Source organism: Emydura macquarii, unplaced genomic scaffold (genome assembly GCF_026122565.2).
Source record: "Emydura macquarii macquarii isolate MOO-44397 ecotype Brisbane River unplaced genomic scaffold, CSIRO-AGI_Emac_v2 contig_320, whole genome shotgun sequence".
Taxonomy (NCBI): domain Eukaryota; kingdom Metazoa; phylum Chordata; order Testudines; family Chelidae; genus Emydura; species Emydura macquarii.
This window is the reverse complement of record NW_027130457.1, coordinates 7,973,679-7,991,493: the sequence shown is the minus strand read 5'-3', so window position 1 is coordinate 7,991,493 and position 17,815 is coordinate 7,973,679. Positions and strand designations below refer to the sequence as shown.

At 47.0% G+C, this 17,815-nt stretch overlaps 1 protein-coding gene across 1 annotated transcript in view; it reads right to left on the bottom strand.

Moving 5' to 3' along the window:
- Positions 1-17,815, bottom strand: part of DNAH5 (dynein axonemal heavy chain 5) — a 186,850-nt gene that overhangs the window by 22,666 nt on the left and 146,369 nt on the right. Inside the window, exons 70-74 of the mRNA XM_067570022.1 lie at positions 16,403-16,648; positions 13,384-13,603; positions 12,453-12,658; positions 2,747-2,950; positions 1,987-2,202 (exon numbers count right to left, since the gene is read on the bottom strand). Of these exons, the coding sequence (XP_067426123.1) occupies positions 1,987-2,202; positions 2,747-2,950; positions 12,453-12,658; positions 13,384-13,603; positions 16,403-16,648 (1,092 nt within the window). The remainder of the gene's footprint in view (positions 1-1,986; positions 2,203-2,746; positions 2,951-12,452; positions 12,659-13,383; positions 13,604-16,402; positions 16,649-17,815) is intronic.

Genomic DNA, 17,815 nt, shown 5'->3' with positions numbered 1-17,815 from the left:
AAGTCACTAATTCAGAAATTTCAGTGTGCTGTGGGAGGTTACTGGCTCAACAGTAGTTCAAATTAGAATGGGTGGTTCCCTATTCCTGGTGTTATTTGTCATCAGTGGTGTTGACTGTTGTGAAATGACATTACATCATACATGATGGAACAAAAGGCACAAGTAACATAATGGACAAGGGAATAAATGTATTTGAAAGGGACCAGGCCAAAGCCATCCAAACAAGAGAATACACACATGTACATTGTTAATTTTGGGGGAATTCTGTGCCCTTGCACATATGCAGAATTCATGTCCCCTGAAGACTATTTTTCTCTGCAAAAAATAAATTCTACCAGAGAAACGCTGCAGTTACCCACCTGGAGGCTGCTTTGGCACCAGGACAGAGAACAACTGGCTCATCGGCCATAGCAACCAACAGCCAATAGGGAGGAGAAGAGGTTGCATTCCTCAGAGCACTAGGTGAGGAGGCACAGGATATGGGGGAGGGATAGACAAACGGACTGACCAGCAGCAGTGCATTCTCCCCTTTTCAATGTCCATCAGCACTGTCCTGGAAGAACAACTTCTAGCCTTCATGCCAACACCCTTATTAGTCTGCCTTCTACAGAGTAAAAAAGTACAGCAACTAATCCCACAAGGAATGGTTGTTTGCACAGTGTGGGAAAGGGTCTATTACAGCTATAACTGAAACCAAACTCACTGCAATTGGACCACTAAGCATAACTGTTGTGTCAGTAGTTCACTGGATTTGGACCAGAGAAGATAAGATGAAAGCTTCCACGCACACATAACATATATATATATATATTTCACTCACACCTACCCACACACAACTGTCAATCCCAGGAGCCATTCACTCCACTGTAAAAAAACACTGTAATATATGAAAATAAATTACTGCAGGTATCTGCGGTATGTATGCTGAACCTCAAAGTAACAAAATTTAGGAATTTTAATTGACAAACACAGCACAAGTTCTCTCTTGCAATGTTACCTAGTTTAGCTGAAGAAAACTGATGACCTCCCTCAGTGTAAATGGCAACTTGAAAAGTGGTTTAATTTTTAGCAAAGCAATAATACCCCATCAGTACAATTTTAGCAACTTCTTTATGAACATTAACATCTCATTCAGGCTTCCTCAGTATATATATATTTAAATAGTTCCAGAGGGGTAGCCATGTTAGTCTGTATACAGCAAAAACAACGAAAGTTCTGTGGCACTTTATAGACTAACAAATTTAATATTTGCAGGCATAAGTTTTCGAGAGACTTCAGCTCTCTTCTTCAGATGCAGTGATACAGAAAATAGGTAACACAGAGGCATCTTATAGATATCCAGGTGCATTGAGAACAATGGGGGAGGTGGAGTCTAGTACTTAAGACCTAATGATGACCATTGAGTAGAAGGTGAGAATGGGTGAGCAAAGTAATCTACCTTTGGTAGTGAGACAGCCACTCCACGTCTCTGTTTAAACCCAATTTGAACGTGTCAAGTTTGCAGATCATTTCTAACTCAGCAGTTACTCAGAGAGAACCTGTTTAAACTGGGTTTAAACAGAGACTTGGAGTGGCTATCTCACTACCAAAGGTAAATTACTTTGCTCACCCATTCTCACCTCCTACTCAATGGTCGTCATTAGGTCTTAAGTACTAGACTCCACCTCCCCCATTGTTCTCAATGCACCTGGATATCTATAAGATGCCTCTGTGTTACCTATTTTCTGTATCACTGCATCTGAAGAAGAGAGCTGAAGCCTCTCGAAAACGTATGCCTGCAAATATTAAATTTGTTAGTCTATAAAGTGCCACAGAACTCTCGTTGTTTTTGCTATATATTTAAAGCATTTGTTAGTGTAAATTGATTCATTAAACCTTTTTAGGAAGATTCAGACAATTATATGGGATTTTTTCTGTGTTTTTTTGCACACACACTCAAGGCAAGGCAGAGCAGATGTCATTTCTGACAGGATTTCATGAACTCACTTCAAATGGTGCATAATCAGCAGGAAGCTTCTCCAACATATCATCAGCCAATCTAGCTACCATCACTTCTCTGGTCTCGCCTCCTCCACTGGAACTGTCTTTAGGTTGAATACTGAGGATGGTATCCAACACATCCTTGGCGAGCTTGCTTTGGTAAGTGATATCAGCATTGGGATGCAGCCCAAATACCTCAGGAGTGTCATAAGTAGGCAGGCTCTAGGTAATCAAACATGAAGAATTATAATTGGAGGTAAAGTTCACAAACACGAGCTGTTAAAAAGCAACTACTATCCTATAAAATAAAACAGCTTATTTTCCTAATTTTGTCATCCGGTGAGACTCAATTAGCGGTTTCCAGTCCAATGCTCCTAAAACCTAGCACTGAAGCAGAAAATCCTGCTGACTCCAACCACTTTGTATGTGACTTCCCCTGTTTTAATAGTCATTTTCTACTTCAGATTCCCCTAACATTTCCTGTGAGGTAATGCCAAGAGCCTGGATTCTCATTCTCTATTTCTCCTTTGATAATGATCTCTCTAGATGGTACTTCTCTCAAGAGAGTTAAAAGGGGAAAAAAGTGTACAGTTACTGGAATAGCATTATAACACCTTCACTAGCAGATATTTAGGCAAGTATGGAGAAAGGAGAAAAATCTGTTTAATAGACTGGAACTAAAGCAAGATGCTGAAGGATAGCAAGAACTTGGATGAGTGTTTATTGGTATAGTTTTCATCTGGTAAGAGTTTGGTAGCGCACAAACCTGTATGTACTGAAGATACTGATCCACTGTGGTGCATTTGGGTATGCTGTACCCTTTGTAAAAGCAGAAGTCTTGACTGAACATGTTTTCACTGAACCAGACCTTAGCAAATGTGTTCAGCAGTCTTTTGTCACAGTCATCAGTTACTCGACCTCCATACTGGATCTCGCCTACCATGTAGCGAACTGTATTCCAGGAGACCCCCTAAAACAAAATACAAATATTAATTGTGGCTAACCCTCCCTGAATTTCACGCAGACCTCTGTTAACATCTTCGTGTGTCTGTATCCATAAAGTACTGTATATATAGGCCCTCATCCTCTGATCCTCTTGAGGGCAAAAATGACTTCACACCACCTTTGTGTTCCCTTGATCTTGAGGCCAGCTCAATTCTCAAAAAATTTAGGGCAGCTTCAGGGCTGCTTTAAATTATGCCTACCTGCCCACAGCAACAAGGGGCTGTTTTGGCAGCTAGGATACCTGTGGCATAGCTGCACTCCAACCATGCCCCCAAATACCATTTACAGTGGAGGTGACAAAGAGCTTTACCAGAGAGGCAGCTATGCTTCACTGCACTGTTTTGATTCTCCCATCCAAAGGAATCTTCAGGAGGCTGCTTAAACCAGCTTTACATTCCCTTTTTGCTGCCAAAATGGCACAGAAGGGCCACAGAAGCATAGACTATCTGGTCAGTTGTATCATGCTTACTGCTTAGGTCATCAGCACAAAAATCCACCACCATTGCAGTGCAGGAATATTTAGGATTATCTTTGTGGATTCCTAACTGCTGGTCTGATGTCCCACCATATTTCGTTTTTTAGGCAAGGGATGCACTGGGATTCAGAAAATTCATCAGCCCCTTTAACCTTTGCTAAATTAGTACCAACATCAATTTCAAATAACATCTTCCTAAATTTGATATCTCCTAACAGATGCACATGTGTACAGCTTGCCCTCCAACCCATTCCCCAAAATTGGGGTGGGCATGGATTCTGCCTTCTGTGAAGCACTGATTTATGAAGACAAAGTCAAAAAGCAAGTCCTAATTCCATTACATCACACATAATTGAACTATATTATTAAAACGTTTGACACTATCTCGCAATACAAAGAAACTCTATGTCATGGTGTGTTTTGCTGTATTGATTTTGATGGAATATAGGGGTCCAGAGAGTCAAAGGTGTTAGCATAACTCAGTCACCATCCAACATTAAACAGTGTTAAACAAGCTTCAGTGTTTAGTATATAAAGACCTCAGCCTGCTTAGTGCTATGGCAAACACACCATTAGAAATCTTTTTAGCCCTTTAAAGATATAGAAAAGAAGGGAAAAAGACAGTTAAAGTATTTGATATATAAAGTATTAAATAAGGCTTTCACTTTAACAATATCCTTTTCCCTTTAGCTACAGAAAGATTTTAGAAGGAGAAAACCCCATATTTGACAGTCCTTTAGATGATATTAAAGATGGTAATAACTGTCCTATTTGGGGGAAAGAGAAGTTAGTTGAGACACCTTCGATCTCTTATTGCTGCTGCTGCTGTTAAAGTCCAATCCTTTTGTCTTCAAGACAAAACAAGACAAACATGCAAAAGGGAAGAAAAAATAATATCAGAAAAATAGCAGCTTCTGTCTTTGGTATTGATTCTCACTTGCAATCCCACTTCTGGAAAAACACAGGTATGACACTGGTCTTACCAGCCATTCTGAGACCTGGCAAACTTATACCAGCATGAGGTTGCTTTGGTCATTGCTTTTAGCTGCCCCTCTGGTCATAGGCTTGCAGCAGTGATTGGCTAAGCCAGCTTAGCCAGACTATTTTTAGACAGAAAGCAAAAGAAGAGAAATAGGAAAAAGAAATAAGGTGGGGAAGGGAAAAGACACACCAAGAAGGAATAAGAAAGTCACATCCTCAGTGGTGTTTGGGGCTAGCCAGAGCTAATGGTGTCATCTGGGTGCCTCACCCTGGCTCAGCCTGGTCTGGACATCTCAGGATTAGGACAACAAAGGCTCAACAGTGCCATGCCATGGTGGATCCTTGGGTTTGAAGAAATAAAGGCCTTGGTAACAGTCGCTCCTTTCTGTTTGCCACTCTTTTAGTCAGTCAGAGTCGGTCAATTTTCCCCCGAAGGCTTTTTGAAGCAGTCTATCGCCCTGGCCCTCAGGCAGGGCGGGCGAGGAAGCAGTCTATCGCCCCGGCCCTCGGCAGGGCGGGCGAGCAAGCAGGGTCCTCGAGTCAGGAGGGCAGGGGACGGTATTCGCTCTCTGGGTGGCAAGAATGGGGGGGGGACGCAGGCCCACCCAACTCTACTGCATCCCAGCCCAGGGCCCTAGCAGTGGCAAAGGCATTGCCACTAAATTGGCACGGCTCCTGCCGCAACACGCCAACGGGGCTTGCCCCTTGTACAGCCATGCCCATGGCTGTCCCTGGGCCACTTCCTCTCCATATCCCCTGGTACCTGCATCCTCTGGTTCCTCAGGGTCGCTGGGGTACACTGTCCGGGGCAAACCAGCCAGTCCCTCCTCGTCCACGGGCGGCAAGGCGGGGAGCTCCTCGGCGAGGGGCAACTCCTCCAGGTCCCAGGGATCGGGGTAGGGCTCAGCCTCAGGTAGCTCCTCCAGGTCAGGTCCCGCCTCTGGGGGCTCGGCTTCCGACACCTCTTCCAAGTCGGGGCTGACCTCAGGGGGGATCTCCCAGTCCTCCATCTCAGGGGGCTTGACCCAGTTGCTCGGGCCCCGAGACCTGGCCCAGTCCTTCAGGCCTGTAGGCCTAGGCCAGTCTAGAGGGCCCGGAGGCCCTATCCAACCCTTAGTGGTTGGTCGCTTGGGCCGCTCCCGGGGTCCTCGCTCCAGGAGGCGCTCACTAGAGGCAGCGTCCCGGCCAGGTCCAGCCTTTGCTGCAGCCAGCAGGGCAGCACGTCTGCCTCTGGTGGCCGCTTGTCTCCCTCTGAGCTGTGGGGCCTGCTTTTTATAGTCTCAGCCTTGGCCAAGGCTCCGCTCCTCTGGTGCTGGATTGGTCATCCAGCAGGATCTATCCCTAGCCGGCCTCCCGGATGCCGGGCAGACTGGGCGGCCGGCCCTTTTTCAGTCCAACACCGCGGTTGTGGCCCTTCTTCAGGCCCCAGCTTGGAGGAAGGCTACTGCACCTTCCTTCACACCCCCTGCCTCAAGTCCAGTCCCTGGTCTCCGGGGCTGGCCTGCATCAGTGGGTCCATCTGGGATAGGGCATCCGTGCTGGCATGGTCCCAGCTGGTGTGGTGTTCGATGGAAAAGGCAAATGGATGCAGCGCCAGATACCACCACATCACCCGGGTGTTGGTATCCTTCATCCACTGGAGCAGCGGAGGGGGGCGTGATCCGTGACCACGGTGAAGGGGCTCCCCAGGAGATAATACCTTAGGGCTTCCAGGGCCCATTTCACGGCCAGGGCCTCCTTCTCTACCGTCACATAGCGCTCTTCCCGGGAAAACAGCCGGCGGCTTAGGTACAGGATGGGGTGCTCTTCCCCACCGAATACCTGCGTCAACACTGCCCCTAGTCCAACTGCTGAGGCGTCGGTTTGTATGATGAATGGGCGGGCGAAGCCTGGGCTATGAAGGACGGGTTCGTGACACAGGGCCCCTTTGAGAGCCATGAAGGTTCGGTCTCGCTCCAGGGTCCACCGGATACAGGTTGGTTGGTCCTTTTGCAGGGCGTCCGACAGGGGCACGGCGAGGGTGGCGAAGTTCGGCACTAACCGTCTGTAGTATCCAGCCAGTCCTAGGAACTGCCTGACCTGTTTCTTGGTGGCCGGCTGGGCGTATTCCTGTAGGGCCTGCACCTTATCAATCAGGGGTCGCAGGACCCCTCGGCCCAAGGTATAGCCCAAGTATGTAGTTTCCTGCCACCCTATGCGGCACTTCCGGGGATTAGCGGTCAGGCCCGCATCCCGAAGGGTCCGTAGTACTGTGGCCACTTGGTTGAGGTGGTCACTTCAATCACGACTATAGATGACCACATCATTGTCGTAACAGGTGTCCACATCATTGTCGTAACCGCATTGTGTGTGTGCCCCGAGTCCATGTTGAGAAAGGAACAAGTATTTGATTTATATGTGATGAATGGAAAAGTTCATTGAAGATCGTTCATTATATTTCAAGGTTTTGCAACTATCTGTTCTTATAATTTTTCCTAGTTTTTTTTGTAGGAGATAAGAAGTTGTTGGCCTCAAGAATGGACAAATTGGTACAAGTTGTAAACCCCATGGGAGAGGAGCTCAGAGGCAGCAAAAACCCTGACCAAAAGTAACCAGTCGAACTTGAAATAGGGTTAACTTGCAAGCACAGCAGTTCCTAGGCCCAAATTTGGACGTTTTCAGTTGCTGCAACTTTTATTTGGTGTGTTATACCTCGTCAAGGATAAACTTCTGGCCTGGGGACTTCCCAAGGAGAGACCGACAAAGTGACGTAGGAATACCCATCATTGGTCTGGCGGACGTATAGGCTGGAGTGGAGATAAAAGGGTTGTCAGACAAAGCAAAAATTGGAGAGCCTTGTCGTGAGGACCACCGAGCCTCCCCAAGGGGCACACCTGAATTGTGCCTGCAAGAGGGTCTGATCACCCCTCTGGCCTCTCTCCAGCTCTCGTCGCCTACATTACCTTAGAATAGTTAGGTAACTGAGCTGATAACCCGTTGGGACTTGTCCTGCAGATGAAAATACCCTGGGTGTGAATATGATGTAGGTTCCACCCGGAGGAAAATACCCTGAGCGTGAATATGATAGAGGTTCCATCTGGAGGAAAATACCCTATGTGCGGATACAATAGAGGTCCCACCTGGATGAAAAAATAGAGCTCTAAATAGAAAGACCAGGTCATAAAACATCTGTTATCTTTGCTGCAGCTGAGTTCATCTCTGTATGTGGTGAGTAGTGAATGTGAACGTAAAGCTAGCAATAATTCTACTTGTATTCCAAGAGTGTTTTTTGTATGTGCTTTATAATTGTTAGTTGTTTTTTTTTAGTTTGATACATGTTTTAAGGGTTTGTAACAGAATAAGGGAATAAGATTTGAGGTAAAACAAATTGCTTAAGTTTTTAGTTGTTGTATTAGTAAGTTTGTATCTAACATTTAATCATTGTAATCAATTTTTGTTGTTTGTAGTTATATATAAAGTAAATCAGTAAGAGAAAAGTTTGATTCAAGTAATTGTATTAGTAAGTTGTTAAATAAAGACTAGTAAGTGGTTAAGAATTTGAGTAGTTTGCCAAATTTTTTCTAGGAAGTTTGCCAACCTTTTCTAAGTTACCGTTTTTCCAAGCCCCACACTCTGTCTTGAAAGTGAATATATACACGAACCACCTTAGTGTCTTACAGCACCCTTCAAACCACTCCTGTAGTTTGGGGGGGCCGTTTGTCCCTGGTAATCTTATCATAACACGACACTTAGGCACCTCAGTCATCTAAGTAGGCGGTGGCGTAGATTACGTGGGGGGCCAGGAGCTGATCCACCAGTCGCTGAAAGGTCGTAGCGGCCCCATCAAGACAGAAGGGCATCTGGACAAAGTGGAACAGGCCACTAGGCATTGAAAAGGTCGTTTTCTCTCGCGAGCATGCGTCCAGTGAGATCTGCCAATATCCTTTCGTGAGGTCGAGAGGGGAAAAGTATTGGGCCTCCCCTAGCCGGTCTAACAACTCGTCAATGCGAGGCATGGGATAGGCGTCAAACTTTGAGATCTCGTTGACCTGCCGGAAGTCGATACAAAAGCGTCGGGACCCATCCGGCTTGGGCACTAGCACCACCGGGCTCTGCTACTCACTTGTTGAGGGCTCAATGACTCTGAGGCGTAACATGGCCTGGATCTCTTCCTCTACCGCTGCTTGGAGGTGGTGGGGGAGGGAACATGCGCCTGTCCGCACCACCTCCCCCGGTTGAGTCTCTATGGTGTGAGACACCTGGTCAGTTTTTCTGGGGGTCGCTGTGAAGGTGGAGGCGAAGGTTTCAATTAGGTGCCTGGCCTGTCGCACTTGGGGTCCTGTCAAAGTGTCTCCCAGGTGGGGTCCTCCCAGCTCCTCTTGCTCGGGGAATAGGGGGGTCCCAGCTCAGGGTCTGGGGGTTGCGGGTTGATCAACAGTTGCTCTCGCTCCCACCAGGGCTTCAGCAGGTTCAGGTGGTACACCTACTTCTTTTTTCGTCAGTCGGGTAGGTAGACTTCGTAGTTGACAGGGCCGACGGCCCGGAAGATCTATAGGGTCCCTGCCATCTGGCGAGCAGTTTGGATTCAGCAGAGGGCAACAGTACCAGGACCCGGTCCCCGGGTTCGAAGGTTCGGGAGCAAGCTCCTCGGTTGTAGGACTGGGCCTCGCTCTGCTGGGCGGCTTGCAGGTTCTCCTGGGCCAGCGCCCTGGCCAGGCAGAGGTTTTCCTGCAGAGCAAGCATATACTGGAGCATCCCCTGCAATGTGGACGGGGCTTGCTTCCAGTGCTCTCGCATCATGTCTAGGATCCTCCGAGGCTAATGGCTGTACAATAGTTCAAATGGGGAAAACTGTGTGGAGGCCTGCGGGACCTCCCGGATGGCTAGGAGCAGGGGTGGGATTAATTGGTCCCACTGCCGCAGGTCCTCTGGCGGGAACTTCTGCAGCATGTGCTTTAAGGTGCGGTTAAAGCACTCCACCAGGCCGTTGGTTTGGGGATGATAGACGGAAGTCCGGAGTTTCTGGATCCCGAGGATCGCACACACCTCTCGCAGCAGCCAGGAGATGAAGTCCGTGCCTTGGTCAGTGAGCAGCTCCCAGGGCAGTCCTACTCGGGGGAACACCTTAACCAGTTCACTGGTCACCATCCGGGCAGTGGCATTCCGTAAGGGGATGGCCTCTGAGAAGCGGGTGGTGTAGTCAATGAGGACCAGGAGGTAGCAGAATCCGGCTATACTCCTTTCCAGGGGTCCCACCAGGTCCACACCCACCTGTTCGAAGGGCGTCCCGACCACAGGGATGGGAACAAGGGGTGCTCGCGGGACTCCTGCCGGCGCCACTCGCTGGCATTCGGGGCAGGAGGTGCAGTAGTCCCGGACTTCCTGGTGCACACCCAGCCCATAAAATCGGGAGAGGACCCGGGCGAGGGTCTTGTCCACCCCTAAGTGTCCGACTGCCGGGACATCATGAGCCAACCATAAGATGGCCTTACGGTAGAGTCGGGGCGCCATCAACTGGGCGTGGGGTTGTTGAGTTTGCGGGCTCCTCTCCAGGCGATACAGCCATTCTCGCCGCAGCTCGAAGTGAGGCCACGGCTCGGTTTGTCGGGGGTCGGTCAAGACGCCATCTACCGCCATCAGTTGTTCGTATGCCCGGCTAAGGGTGGGGTCCTCCCTCTGGTCCCAGAAGAAATCGGCCATGGGGTCTCCTGAGGACAGTGGGTCTCCATCAGTTGGGGCAGTTTCGTCTCTTGGCTCCTCCGCCTCTGAGGCTGATTCAGGATTGGGGTCCAGCTGGTCGTCACTCTCCTGTGGGTCTGGGGTTCCTGGGGTCCCTTCCCCTGGGGCCCCTGCCTCAGGGTCCTCGGCATTACCCACTCGCTGAAGTCAAGTCGGGCCAGCCCCGGCCGAGGATGACCGGGTAGGGCAGCTGGGGCACCAGTACTAAGGACAGTATTCGAGTCTTTGGCCCTACGGTCAGGGGGACCGGCATGGTAGGGTAAAACCGCAGGTCCCCGTGGATGCAACGAAGAACAACTTTGCCCAGAGTCTTCCCATCCTTGGGGACCAGACCCCACAGGATGAGGGTCTGCCCACACCCGGAGTCGACTAGGGCCTCGACCCGTCTCCCAGATAGGCCGGCCATCCCCCGGGCCCGCCCCTCTCCGGCGTATACCATGCCGTAAGTACAATTCAGGGTCAGACCTGGAGGGGGTAGGTGCCCCGGTGGGCCATTGGCAAATCCTGGGCTCTGGCCCCTGGGTCCCTCTCGGGGTTCGTCTGGCCCGTGAGTGGGCGCAGCCAGGCACCCAGCTGCTGCATCAACTGCTGCTGCAGCTCCAGCTGCTAGGCCCTCAGGTCCCGGAGCAGCTGTTGTTGCTGGGTGCACAAAGTCTGTAGCAGGCGCTGCTGCTGTTGTAGCTGGGCCGCTTGCTGCTCCTGTTGGGCTTCTGCCCACCATTTGACAAACTTGGCGGCCTCCATTGTCGGACCGGTCGGCATCCGAACTCCGCTAGAGCTTCGGTGCAAGCAGTCCCCCTTTTCATCAGGGGGGTATGCCTGCATTCTCCATGATGTGTAGCACAGGGTCCGGTCCGGCCCCGCGCTTGTGGCCCTTCTTTGGGCCCCGGCTCGGAAGAAGGCCATTGCACCTTCCTACAAGGGGAATATTAGCTGTGGCTGTGAGTCTGGTGCCCCGGCCCTCAGGCAGGGCGGGCGATAAAGCAATCTGTCACCCCGGCCCTCAGGCAGGGAGGGCGAGGAAGCAGGGTCCTCAAGTCAGGAGGGCAGGGGACGGTATTCGCTCTCTGGGTGGCAAGGATAAGGGAGAGAGAAGGGGGACGCAGACCCACCCAACTCCACTGCATCCCAGCCCAGGGCCCTAACAGTGGCAAAAGCATTGCCACTAAATTGGCGCGGCTCCTGCCGCAACACACCAACGGGGCTTGCTCCTTGTACAGCCACGCCCATGGCTGTCCCTGGGCCACTTCCTCCCTGTATCCCCCGGTACCTGCATCCTCTGGTTCCTCAGGGTCGCTGGGGTACACTGTCCGGGGCAAACCAACCAGTCCCTCCTCGTCCACGGGCGGCAAGGCGGGGAGCTCCTCGGCGAGGGGCAACTCCTCCAGGTCCCAGGGATCGGGGTAGGGCTCAGGTAGCTTCTCCAGGTCAGGTCCCGCCTCTGGGGGCTCGGCTTCTGGCAGCTCTTCCAAGTCGGGGCTGCCTCAGGGGGGAACTCCCAGTCCTCCATCTCAGGGGGCTTGGCCCAGTTGCTTGGGCCCCGAGGCCTGGCCCAGTCCTTCATGCCTGTAGGCCTAGACCAGTCTAGAGGGCCCGGGGGCCCTATCCAACCCTTAGTGATTGGTCGCTTGGGCCGCTCCCGTGGTCCTCGCTCTGGGAGGCGCTCACTAGGGGCAGTGTCCCGGCCCGGTTCCGGCCTTTGCTGCAGACAGTGGGGCAGCATGTCTGCCTCCGGTGGCCGCTTGTCTCCCTCTGAGCTGTGGGGCCTGCTTCTTATAGCCTCAGCCTTGGCCGAGGCTCCGCCCCTCTGGTGCTGGATTGGTCGTCCAGCAGGACCTATCCCTAGCCGGCCTCCCGGATGCCGGGCAGACTTGGCGGCTGGCCCTTTTTCGGTCCAACACCACGGTTGTGGCCCTTCTTCGGGCCCTGGCTCGGAGGAAGGCCACTGAGCCTTCCTACAGCCCCAAATATGGCTACAGTTTACAGCTCCCAGTTTTTTGCCTAACTAATAAAAACATAGCCACCACAGGCATAAGTAGAAACATACCCATGGTTAAAAACCAGATTTAAAAAGTTATCCCCCATTGAGCAGTTGCATTTATATTTCAATATAAGTAGACAAGTGTTTTCAGTGCTCAGAGCACACAATACATCTAGAGTTAGGGGAACAAGCTTTTTTAAATCTAGCGTTAATTCATATTTGCATTTCAGTTGTTTGGGACCATCCATAATAATCCTGTTACCCAAACTATTGAATATTCTTATTTATTTTCCATGAAACAGTGTTAACTACCTTCTTGATGTCCATGTCATCTAAATGATTCTGGATGAACTGCACAGTGGCATTGAAGTCAGCCTGGTTAAACTCATAGGGGATGTTCCAACCTAGTGGCCCAAATTTGCGTCTTTCCTGAACTGTGGAGTGCAGGAAACCAACACTGTATAACATTGGTTTCCACTGCACCATGTTGCTGACATCCAGGAGATCCTGGCTCACACCTGTTGGAAAAAAAGGGACATCACAAGACATGAGCTACCAGCATTTTATTTTCAGCATAATCCATTACTAAATACCTCTCCTGATGATACTTAGGTTGCTTTTGATCTCTCTAGAGATGCATTTACTATATGACAAAGCACTCTAGTCTGGAGAAAGTATGCCACCTCTTCCTAAGTAGCACAAGTTAGCATATAAACGCACATGTTACAGTGCACTTCTAGTGCATTTTTCATATCAACAAGCCCTTTGACGACAAGAGATACGTCTTTTCAGTTCCCAGAAAAGAAAGCACATAAAAATCATCACTCTGGCATGGTAAAACTCATCATGCAGCCTTTCAACATAAAAAGTGCAAGGGGGTTCAATTATTAAATGATTTGTTAAACAAGACATAGGAGGTTATAATTTGTGGGAAAATATTCATGATTTTATATGAGTTGAGTTCAGACATAACTGCAGCAGCTCTCCAATTTCTCTCAGTTTTCTTATCTTCTGGCTTAATCTTAGGGCCAAGTTGTGCCCTGAGATCCATGTGCACAACTCTTGTTGTTATCAGCTTCAATGGATAATGTCTACAGGCAGTTTCCAAAATTTTATCCTGATCCTACCAATAACTGCAACATGAACACATGGTAACAGAGGTGGAACTGGAAGGAAGGCCATACTTAATTGTGTATTGCTATAAACTATCTTTTATTCCCTGTCAATCTTTTTTCCCACTCACCACCATATGTTCTCTTCAGACCAGCTTTGAGCCCCTGCGGAGGTTCATTGGTGAATTTAATGGACATTTGAAGAAGGGTAATGGGGAACTGCCAGTGAACCTCAGTGGTCATCCACAAGCGAAAGGCCTCATGGACAGTCTCCGTTTCTATAATAGTGTCCATCAACTCATCCAAAAAGTCAAGTCCAAGGTGGCAGTTCTGAAGAAGTGCCCATCCTCCCTAGTGCAACAGAAGAGAACAAAATGTGATATGCATTTGTGTGGTATTTTATTTGCAAACTGAAAACACTAAATTACATTTTATTTATCATTAAAATTGGAAATGTATCAAACAATTCTGATTTACAGCATGGTAAACAAATGTGTCCAACATCTTATGAGCAACAAGGTGGGAAAATTTAAGTAGCATATTCCTCCACATTCCAGTTCTAAGCTCATCAATTCTGCCCCAAGCAGTCACTAATTCAAACTAGTGCCTTTCAGAGTTTTATGGAGGTATCCTAGTGAGCTAATGACATATCAACCCAGCAAGCTGGAGATGCTAAGGAGGGATGAAAACAGGATAGAATGTGTAGGACTTCAACTTCTTCCTCCCTAACCGCCAACACCAATATTCTGTTTGGTGGAGAGGGGGGAGGAGCTCTGTTCCCTTTTGTTCTGCCTGTAAAACATCCGGTAAATGTGAAATCATTAAGAGAAAATCTCAAGTGGGTGCAACAAGAGGACTTGCACGTGGCTAAAGAGTTCATAGAGCTCAATACTGCCACTCCATTAGGGTGATTGCACCGGATGGGTGAATTGTGTGAAAGCAGAGAACCCCTATTTCCTTTTGTCCACAGGAAGTTTTGACCTCCAGACTCCTCCTTCTTCTTCAGAGAAAATGAAACCTTGCCACCAGATTCCCCATTCCCTAGCCAAAATCCAGAAGGGAAACAATTACCTAGTTAGTTCCCTCTCTCTTGTTGCTCAGAAGAGTAGATGTATGGATGGGATAGAGTTTTGGGGAATATAAGGGGTGTTTACTCACTCTTTGCTGACTATGGGTGTGGGAGAGGGATCCTGATTCCTTGCAAATACATTTATTTCCTCATTCGCAATCTCTTCCTTATGTCCCATTACCATGCTATAATGTCCCTTCACTACATAACGAGAAATTACCACCAGAAGGTAGCCTCCTAATTTTATTTATTTTACATTTCTGGGAGTCAGATGGCAGCTATCACTCATTGCTTCCAAATGTGGCACAAAGAGCTGAAAGCCTCTTAGTGGGCTCAGCTGTCCACACATGTCAGAAGTAAGTGTCAGTTTAACTCACTGCTCTCTTCAGCTGAAGTAGTAAGATTACAGTGATTTCACTGCTACCACAAAAAGAATTGCTATTGTACAATAAATATGATAGTATTATTTTCTCCTTTGAACTGTGTTGCTGTCCTATTTTACATAAGCACTTTTAATCGCTAATTTGTATTAATAAAAACCTTGTTCTCTTTCCTCACCAGACTGTTTACAGATAATTTCCACTCAATGAGTATTTGTCTTAAAAAGCTTTGTATTAAGTCCAAAGCAGACTACAAAGAGTTACAGGGGGATCTCACAAAACCAGGTGACTGGGCAACAACATGGCAGATTGAATTCAATATTGGTAAGTGCAAAGTAATGCACATTGGAAAAAATAATCCCAATTACACATATATAATGATGGGTTCTAAATTAGCTGTTACCACTCAAAAAAAAAAAAAAAGATCTCAGAGTAATCATAGATAGCTGTCTGAAAACTACAGCTAAGTGTGCAGCAGCAGTCAAAAAGGTTAATAGAACGTTAGGAACCATTAGGAAAAGGAGAGAAAATAAGGCAGAAAACATATGGCTACTATATAAATCCATGGTGGAACTAACATTTAATACAGTGTACAGTTCTGGTTGCCCCATTTCAAAAAGCAGATAGTGGAACTGAAAAAAGGTTCAGCAAAGAGTAACCTAAGATGATGAAGAGTATGGAACAGCTTCCAAATGAGGAGAGATTAAAACAATTATGATTGTTCAACTTAACAAATAGATGACTAAGGGGGGAGATGATAGAGGTCTATAAAATCATGAATGGTGTAGAAAAAGTAATTGAAAAAGTGTTATTTATCATTGCCCACAATCCAAAAACCAGGAGATATCCAATGAAATTAATGGGCAGCAGGTTTAATGCAAACAAAAGGAAGTATTTTTCACACAACACAAAATTAACCTGTGGAACTCATTGCCCTGAGATATTGTGATAGCCAAAAGTATAATTAGTTTTAAAAAAGAACTAGATAACTTCCTGGAGGATAAGTCCATCAACAGCTATTAGCCAAGGTGGTCAGAGATGTAACCATGACCGGGGTGACCATAAACCTCTGACTGCCAAAAGGAGAAGACTGGGTGTATCTCTCCAAAACTGCCCTGTTCTGCACGCTCTCCCTGAATCTCTGGTACTGGCTACCGTCAAAGACAGAATATTGGACTACATGGACCACTAGTCTGACCCAGTATGGCAGTTCTTATGTATTATTTGTTTTTCTACAGAAAATCATAAATATGCAAAGTGCTCTGTATCAGAGACATTTGGAAGTTCGCTTAAAGTTGACATGTTATGTCAATATTTGTCAAAAATATAGTAAAACAGATTTAAAAGCATCATATGTAATGCCTGCATACTAGTAGTTAGTACTCATTAAGTCAGATCATGAAGTTGGCCTGTCTAATCAGTCAAGAAATTCCCATTAGTCACAAGTATTTTTGATTGAGTGGCTTTATTTGGTGTGAAGTATCCTTTGGTTTGGATTTTATCACACTCTTTTGCCCCTAATCTACCATTGTATGAGGCAGGCCTATTGTTTTGGAATTCAAGTTACTTTTAAAAAACAATTTAATGTACATGTGTCAAAAGCCTACCAGAACACTTTGTTTCAACTCAGGGTTGTAACACATCACATGTCATAATCAATCAGTAACAAGACAAAAAAAACCAATTCAGGTTTTCCCTTACATGTGCCATGGTCTGCTGTAGAAGTTTACGAGCATGGACCTCTTGTCCCTGGCCCATGGAAACATAACGTGTCTCTGTCTTCAGTCTTTTCCCCAGAGCAATGATTGAGTCGGTAGGATCAGAACCCATAGAAAGAAAGCAGATAAGAGGGGTACGTGGATCTGATTCTTCCCATGTCTTCTCCAAGTCCAAGATGACTCCTTCTGCATATTTTTCCCCCATGGTATCCATGATATACTTCCTAGCCTATATTTAAAAGTACAACCACATCTATTATAGTCATCCAAATGCTGTTTTCTATAAACTGAGGCTACAAGTTATACATAAAGTAAACACCAAATTTAACACTACATTTTATCCAAAAGAACAGTATTATGTGATAGAGTCTGGCTATGTACACACTGGCAGCAGCAAATTTCCCACCATCAAATCATTTTTTCCGGATAGATTGAGCATAGTGAAGACACAGACAATCAATCCGGAAGTCAATCTATTAAAACCACCTGCAAAAAGAGCGCAGCGCTGCATCGATAGGAATGCATTTCCTGTCAGCGCAGTGCAGTGGAGACGGGGCACTACAGGAAAGTTACGAAGTCGACGGGAGTAGCTTGCATAACTCCTGTCGACTGCCACCAAATTTTGCCAGCAGCGTAGACCTACCCTCAGTATATATCCACCACATGCAATTAACAGTTATTAGCAGTTGACAAGATGAGGTTTCAACATCCCAAGGTGCAATCTAGGAGAGGTACGCCTACTGTTTAGATTTAAAGTCAGACTGTCATAGGAGGAACACCCTCTGAGGATACCATGCTTATGCGCCCCCTCCCTTTTTTTATATCAAAATAACTGGCATTAACTAGAAGATGAGTTACAGAAGCTCTAAGCTATTTAGGACAAACTCCATTTCAGTTTTTGAAGCTGTAAGGCAAATATATACTTTTTTTTAACTAGAGAACAAATTAAGGATCTTTCAAATTAGACTGAAGTGATCTCTGATCAATCCCTTCTCTAGCAATTAAGTTCTGGATTTACAGTAGCTGCCTGTTTAACGTACAAGAAAAAGTACCAATAAGTAATGAGTCAACTTTCAGAGACAAAGGCATCCAAGACCAGAACAGGCTAAAACTCAGTTTCACATAAAATTTCAATATTTAAAGAATTGGTTGTGTTCTGAATTGTAACAAAACCAAGTCTTTCACAATTTCTCATAAAATCCATCTTTGGATTTGGAAACACTAACACATGAGCAAGTACAATGGTCAGCACTTCAGACAAGTCACAGAGTTGGAAGTAATGATTTGGTGGTCATGGAAGAGCAGGTGGCTAGTGCTGAAAGATCAGCTGATGGTCAGAAAGAGGGAACATGGGAAATTATTTATTTCTTCAGGTTACAGAGCTAAGCCAATAAAC